At 44.7% G+C, this 7,831-nt stretch overlaps 1 protein-coding gene and 1 long non-coding RNA gene across 3 annotated transcripts; one reads left to right on the top strand and one right to left on the bottom strand.

The window, feature by feature from the left end:
- Positions 1-2,626: 2,626 nt before the first annotated feature.
- On the bottom strand, positions 2,627-5,534 carry LSM5 (LSM5 homolog, U6 small nuclear RNA and mRNA degradation associated). Of its 2 annotated transcripts, XM_071424432.1 has the most exons (6): positions 5,498-5,534; positions 5,310-5,390; positions 4,753-4,848; positions 4,499-4,526; positions 3,819-3,891; positions 2,627-2,894 (listed from the first exon to the last, which is right to left on the bottom strand). In XM_071424432.1, exons 2-6 carry the CDS (start codon positions 5,353-5,355, stop codon positions 2,862-2,864), a joined length of 276 nt encoding a protein of 91 aa, XP_071280533.1. In that variant the 5' UTR covers positions 5,356-5,390; positions 5,498-5,534; the 3' UTR covers positions 2,627-2,861. The 2 variants fall into 2 exon arrangements, with proteins under 2 accessions (XP_071280533.1, XP_071280532.1); XM_071424431.1 differs by lacking the exon at positions 5,498-5,534 and having other exon boundaries at positions 5,310-5,463.
- LOC139588785 (uncharacterized) lies at positions 5,496-6,595 on the top strand. Its single transcript, XR_011678810.1, has 2 exons — positions 5,496-6,057; positions 6,269-6,595. It is a non-coding gene; the product is annotated as an uncharacterized lncRNA (long non-coding RNA).
- Positions 6,596-7,831: the final 1,236 nt, after the last annotated feature.

Below are 7,831 nucleotides of genomic sequence, written 5' to 3'. Positions count from 1 at the left end.
CCTGATTTTGTTTCTAACAGTTTAATTAACCAACCATAGTGTCTTCATGAAAGTGACATCAAGCTGGAGAATCTGTTGATAAATGATTAATTCAGATCCATTCTCTCTTTTAGCAGAAAGCAAAAGTGTGGCCCAGCATTAATGCAACACCTGTCAAAACAAAGCTGAATTTTGATTCCTGTTCATTATGGTAGTTCGAAAATGTCAAACCAAGCTCCTAAATATGTATGCTGACTCCTAGAATCAACTGTCTTGAGGTCAGATTCATTGGAATTGAAACCGGAATAAATATTCTAGTGTTCTCTGCTTACATTGTGTCTGACTGTATTTTAATTGACCAAAATATTGTTACACCTGCAAAATTACACGTTACTGATGAGACTGCTAAATTACAATGATAAGCTTTAGAAGCACTGTCTGTGTTAAGAATTACCAGTGACCTGGGACAGACAGGAATCATTGTAATAAATTCAGTGAGGGTATTATACCCAAAACAGAATGAGCAGGTATTCTCAGAAGGGAACTTTCTCCATACTAAGAGAGCCAGGTAGTAGAACTAAAGATCACTGCAACCAGTGCTATCCTTAAGAAAAACAGAAAGCAATGCAAACATAAATCTGAAGAGAATCACTACTGTGCATGTCATAACCACAAAGTTATTTAACCTGACAATTATCTTTCCCTAAACTTAAAGCCTCATTCAGTTTTCCATCTTTTTAAAGTCTAAGGTTATTATTTTAAATTACCTACATGTGGTGGCACCCTGAATAGTATTCTGGAGAAGATCAGTGTCAACAAGAAGGCAGTGCAGTATAATTAAGTGCTTGGATTTCTAGGGGAGGAAGAACAAAAACCACCACTACTTACTTACTGACTGGACAAGCTTATTAGCTCCACTTCCAAAGCAACAGGCGACAGGAATAATGAATGCAAAGCAAACTAGATGCACCTGGAATACTTTGTATTCTCAGCTGACAGTGGAAAAATGTTTCATCTTAGAAAGGACTAACAGTGTTTTGCATGCACAAACCGTCTTTAGGAGGATCTCTGCGGACCTGAGTCAGGAATTAAAATGTCTTCTGAAAGTCTAAGCACTCCTCTGGAGTGAGTATAACACAGCTAATCAAGCAAAAACTGAGGCAGTGTCAAGTTGTTTGGGTTTTTTCAAGGCAACAAACAAGATGTTTGTGCTGTCAGAGTAAAAGCTGCTTTTGAGTCAAGATCTACTCTTCTTCTCTCAGCAGCATGACTGTTTTCAAAACACTGAGTGAAGTAGAAATCAAGTGCAAACTGGAAAACTGGAATAAAACCAAAATTTTATTCAACTATAGCCCAACACAGTAGTTCTGATCTGACTAGAAATCTTTGAAGTGTTCTCATTTCTTATTTCTAGGAAAGTGTTTGAGACAAACACCCACAGATGATGCTTCAATCAAATCTAAGTTTAAAAAAGAAGTATCTTTTTTTAATGCATGTATTTAAAAAAGCTGGAGGAAGAAATGGAGACAGAAAGGAAAAAAGCAAACACATTCAGGGAGTAATGGTATAGATTGCCAGGACACAATCCAAACACAGATTACTTATTCACAACACGTGAGCCAGAAGCCGCACTCTCCCTGTGAGAGAGCAGGGACTCCCTCTCCCTTTTAACAGGCTACAGCAAGAGATTGTCACTGCTTTCTGAGCTCACACCCAGCTAGCAGAAGGCAGCTTTTCTGTCAGATTAAGGCAGAAAGATTTAGTACAGCAGCTTCCTTGCAGAATCTTGCTCTTGAGCCCCCTTCTTCAACTCTTCTCACTTCTGGTCACAGGAAGAAAAAGCACATCCTGTCCACATAAGCCCATGCTGCATCCACCTTGTCTACAGTGACAGCAGGCACCTGTGATTCCTCTCCAAAGACATTTACATATAGGAGCCAGCTGAGAGGTGTACTATGGAAGCATAAGCTACACTGGGAGCATGGCATCATAACAAAACAGCAATTACTTACAGAAATTATCCTAAAATAGTAGCTTGCAATACTGTCACACTTTTATATCACAAGAGAACAGATGGAGACACAAGACTCCTGTTTACTCTAAAATGAGTGTTCTAAACTACGCAAGCAGCCACAGGCACCTGGTGAAAGCAGAGTCACCACTGACACCAGTGAGAAATTTTAACACCAGCCTTGGGGATTTTTAACCCCAGAACATGAAACAAGTCAGGTCTGTCTGTTCTGACTTGCCAAATGCCATTGCAGGGGCTGTGCTGTAAGGAAGGATATCAGCTGACAAAATGGTTGACAAGAGCTGAACCTCAAGGCCAGAAGAACCAAAGGCTGCTGAGCATCAAACAGATGCCCCCAGTCTGAAGGGCTTTCAGAACTCTACAGAACTCTGCCACATGGTTTCCAGTCACAGACTTCGAACAAAACATCCAGCTCAGTATCTGTGTGTATGCCAAACCACAGCAACACCCTGGCTCATGACTTGTGTATTATACAAACTTGGGCCAGAAACAAATGCAACAGATGTAGAAAAAATGATGACTGATGGGAACCGAAACACAACTGTCATTTTTCTACTCCATTAAGTAGTTATACAATTATCAAACTTGTGCACTCACATAACAGAACACAGCAACCAACGAAGAAAAAGCCTTTTATTCAGAAGAGGTTCAGGTGTCTTTACAAGAAAGTCATGATTTCAATTTACAAAATCAACATTACCACCAGCACTCTTCCTTAAGAGTTGTCTTTTGTACAATGTCAATTGTGTAAGCAAAGCAAACGATCCATACCCAAACATGTCTACCCCAAAATCTCTATTTAGATTTTGCATATATATATATATAAAAAGTACTTATGAATATCATGTCTTCATACTTCAGGTCCTTCTCCCCCAGGAACCAGCTATAAAAGAGTAAGACATTTTTGCATTAGTTCCATAGAGTTAAGCTTTACAAACCCATACACGACAGCTCTTACTTTACAACAAACATTTTAGGACATGGAGACTTCATGCTAGACCACAAAAGTGGCTTTCAGACTCTCCCAACAGATGAAGTCAGTTATTGCCAGAGACACACAAACCAAAAAGGCAGCAGAGAGTAAATCAGCATAGCACCTCCTTGTGAAGAAAGCAAAGAACTGAAGAACAGAAAAAGAAATACAAAAGGTAAAACATGAGGGGGAAAAAAAGGATTAACCACTACTTTTACTGGTATCTTTTTCATTATCAGCTAAGCACTTCTAAAGAGAAAGAGCTTCACTGGTTTTGGGATCAAAATAAGAAAAAGTCTAAATCATGGACTTCCTGATATGGGAAGATACATTACCAAAAGACACACGAGATCTAATGCAGAAATGTATCTATGTCTTGCTAAAAATTCACCAGCTTCTTCTTCAAGGGCAACACACGCCCAGCCTAACTGGATGGTAAAAATTTCACCCCATACAAGGAGTCAGAACATATGCTGTCCTTTCAACATGCAGAACAATAACCAAAGCAGAAAAAAGGCTTAGAAATTAACACAGAATGGCACCTGCTCTGACACACAATGCAGAGATACAAGATAGGTAAAACAACACAATGGAGACTATTCCTCATTCATAAAGAGCCAAATTAGACTCAGATCTTTCCACTTCAGCCTTCCTCTTCCCACAAAATTAGGAATGCCCTTGTACTGGAAGTCCAGGCTTTGTGGCCAGCTATGCAGGCAAGCTACTTGAAACTTCCTGATGTAGTGGAACTGTCAGGAAAACTCAGCTTAAAGGAGTTGAATACAATCACTGATCGATTTACAGGCACAGAAAGTCAACACATGCATGACTCACCATAGTTATGTTATTTCCATTGAGCAGAATCTGGTCCAGCTTTGTGATTCTTCTGCCCTCAGGCGTGATCTCACTGAAGGAGCATTAGAAACGGTAAGTAAGAACACAGAACCAGGGACAATGGCTCCAGATTTGACCACAGAATGGACAGAAATCTCTGCATTAAGGTGGCCATTGCTGGAAATAACAAATAAATCAGCTACATGGCAGCATAACATGGATAAATGGAGCACCTAGGTACAGAAAGCTAACTGAAAAGGTCTCTTCTACTCAGTACATGGAGATGTGTATTCACCCTCTAAAGCTTAACAATTTCTTGAATATGATATATCAACATGTTATGACAAAGTAAAAATATTTAAGTTTGCTACCTTGTTGAATCTTAGCCTAGGTCTTAAAGAAGTGTAAAAAGAAATTAACTACTGGAAAGTTTCCCACACAACCCGTGCAAAATTAAGACTACAAATAGGATCCCCATACAAGTATAAACCACACAATAGCTACTCTATGACATGGCTGTCCTGAACAGATCACTTTCTATTGTTTTAAGTCCATTGTTAAACTACTCAGCTGGTAAGTATCCCATAGATGTAAAACCACTTTTTTTGCAGATTTTACACAGTACTTTGTCTAAGTGACCCAAACAATAAATACCAACAAGAGGCAGAAAACATACTTACAATTCCGTAACATCTTCCAGTACCATATCTGAAAATCTAGTTTCAAGGAAAATAAGGCCCAGATTTTACAACTAGACTATTTAATGCTATTTTCATTTTATGCCAAAATGTGATTTTACCTGAAGGTTGAAAATATCAGAATACAACCGATCCATAAAAAAAGTTCTATTCAGTGAACCCAAAACTCTCAAGAGCTACAAATTACTTAGGCCAGAGCATAAAGCAGGTAGCCTTAGACGTCCATCAAAGGATACTGACAAAGTCATCAAATCCTAGAAGTGTCCCAACAATCTCTTTGTCACTCTTCATCACGATGTGAATACGTGAACCAATGCACTTGTCCACAAGTTCTGTAGATACACAGAAAAGCATACGTTCTACAAAGCAAGGGTTTCGTGCCTTTCGGTTTTTTTTTGTGTTTACTTACACAAACAGAGACACATTCCACACAACCTTACACATCCCCCCTCCACTCTCCCACACAAACCAGCACACCCCCCCCCGACATCCTTACATCCATCCCCACTACCACCGGCCTCCCTCAGACAGTGCAACAGCCCCACACCTCATCCCCCAGACCCCAACACCCCCACACCTATCCCCTTCTCACACTCCCCTTTCCACTGGCCCCAGACCCCGATATCCTCGCGGGCCGTGCGCGGGCCCCGCCGCCTGGCGCTCCCGCCCTCCCGCTTCCCGCCACGCGCCGGCGCAGCTCGGCCCCTGGAGGGGCCCGCAGCCGCCCCGACCCCCCGGACAGGGACCCCGCCCTGGGCCCTGACTGGGAATCTCGGGAATCCCCCATCGTTACCGAGCGGCAGGAGCTGGGACGGGTTGGACACCGCGCTGGCCGCCATGTCGGAACCGGCCCTGGCCAATGGCCGCCGCCACAGGGAAGGGCCGGGCCGGCAGCCCCGCCGCCCGCAGCGCCGCCCACACGGGAAGGGCTGGGCCGGCAGCTGCTCCGCCCCACTCCGCCCGCCCGCAGCACCGCCCACACGGGAAGGGCCGGGCCGGCAGCCGCGCCCCGCGCAGCGCCACCTGCGCTCCCTTCGCAGTGCAGACGTGTTCCGGGAATCGCGCTCTGCGCTGCCTCCACGTAGAGACGAGACTTGAAGGAAATCCCCCCTTTTCCCCCTTCCTTCTCGTCCTGCCGGCCCAGCCGAGCAGCTCCGGCGGGGCTGCCGCCGGTACCGATGTGCCTCCGCGCCAGGACCGCGGACTGTGTAGTGTGCGCTGTGATGGCTCAGCGCTACAGCATCACGGAAGAAGGCAGGTTGGAAAAGATCTCTGAGATCACCGAGGCCGACCCCACGAATCCCACCATGTAAACCAAAACATAGCACTGAGTGCCACATCCAGTCTTTCCTTAAACAACTGGGACACTGACTTTACCACCCCCTTGGGCAGCTCTTCTGTGAAGAAATTATTTCTAATGTCCAACATAAACCTCTCCAGCACAGCTTGAGGCTGTCCTCTTGTCCTGACACTTGCTACCTGGGAGAAAGAGACCAACCCCTGCCTGTCTACAACCTGCTTTTGGGCAGGTGTGGAGAGTGGTAAGTCCCCCAAATGTCCTTTTCTTGACACTAAACAACCCAGCTCCTCAGGGCACTTGAGCTCCAGGCCCTTCATCAGCTCTGTTGTATTCTTCTTGCAGAGAGGGGCCTGTTGCCAGATGAGGAATTGTTTGCACAGTGGGTGGGTTAATACAATGCTTATTCTTCAAAAACCATTGACCTGTGGAACTGCACAATGCTTATTCTGTAGGAAGAAGAATTGGAAAGCAACCAGCCCAGTTGTGCCAACTTTTGCTAGTTCACAAGGCTGTCAGCGATGACTTTGGAGTCCCTCACCACCAGGGATCACCAAAGAGACCCCCAAGACAGAAGAACACATGGAGAGAGGGGAGGGAACATATGTTAATGACTTCAGAGAAATTATTCTCATATATATGTTTCTTCTAGGAAATCCTATCAATGTGTATGTAAAATACAGTGCATAAACTAGAGCTCTGTACTCAGCGTGAATGAGATTTTGGAGAAGCTATCCCCTCATGCATCCAGCTCAATAAAGAATGCTGCCTTCTTAATGCTACATTAGTGTTAAGGAGTTGTTATATTTACTGATTTTTGGTAACAGGCCCACAGCTGAACACAGGACTCGATTGTGGTCTCACCAGTGCTGAGCATAGGGGGGTAATCACTGCCTGCTGCTGCTGGCCCCAATCTTTTATGTGAAGATTTTAATTTCCCACATTTGTCAGTTGACTCACTAGAGGTGGGTGTGTGGGAGGTTTTGAAGCCTTTCAGTAACTTCATCCCACCACCATTCCCAGCTGGCTTTATCTGTGTGCAGTAGGCACCAGGGCCAGAGACAGCCCTCTGGGCCTCCTGGGCATGGGGAATGCTGCACAAGGGAGGCACTGGCTACCACCCTGCATCACAGGAAGCCCCCAGACCTGCTCAGAGAAGGAGATGCTTGCTGGAACTGTGGACACTGGGGTCACTGGCACTCACCCCTTCTCCACCTGCTGGGCACAGGCACCAGCTGGCATCACAGGAGCTGTGCCGGGGGAATGGGCCTTGAAGGCCCAGGCAGCGCTCCTGTAGGGGCAGAACAGCACTCAGTGGATATGGGGAGAATTCTGCTGGTACTGGGGGAGATAGGACGGCATTGGCCACAGCTTTGCAGAGGGGAGGGAGGGCACTGACTCCTTCCTTGCCATGAAAACTGTCAGCAAGGTAACACTGAATACCATTGATCCTCCATATCCCAGCTGCTGAGGTGGCCATTGTTCTGTGAAGGTAACCATTTCAGCATCTCTAACTTGTTTCCCCAGGCTCCATGCAAGGATGTGCCAGTTTTGCCCTGACACCAACATTTAATTTTGCATGTGAAAATGAACTGGCATTGGTGGTCTAACTTGCTGTCCTTACTTATTGCAATTCTTATTTTCATTTCCTTTCTGGTATTTCACAAGAGGCATTGAACCTTAGATGTATCCACTTTTTAACATCACATCATCTACACTACATGTTCATCTGTGCCTGTTTGCTTTCTCCCAGCTTCTACTTTCAATATTACTTTGGGAGCCTTTGAATTTTTAGGGCCAAAAACCTCACTTCATTGAGATCAAAGTGCAGCCTTTTCCTCTTGTTCAAACTCCTCTTGTCCCAGAAGTCTCCCTACTTCTGCTCCATGGACCTTGCTCTCTGTATCTCATTTGGGCACTAAGACTCTTTTTTAGAGCTAGGATTTCTATGTATTCCTGTCTTCATGCATGCAATTGACAATGTTGCATAGAGTGCCACGTCCTCATCCTCAGCTACC

This window comes from Agelaius tricolor, unplaced genomic scaffold, assembly GCF_023055355.1.
Source record: "Agelaius tricolor isolate 1412-34295 unplaced genomic scaffold, bAgeTri1.0.p SCAF_4, whole genome shotgun sequence".
Lineage (NCBI taxonomy): Eukaryota > Metazoa > Chordata > Aves > Passeriformes > Icteridae > Agelaius > Agelaius tricolor.
This window is presented reverse-complemented; position numbering and strand designations above follow the sequence as displayed.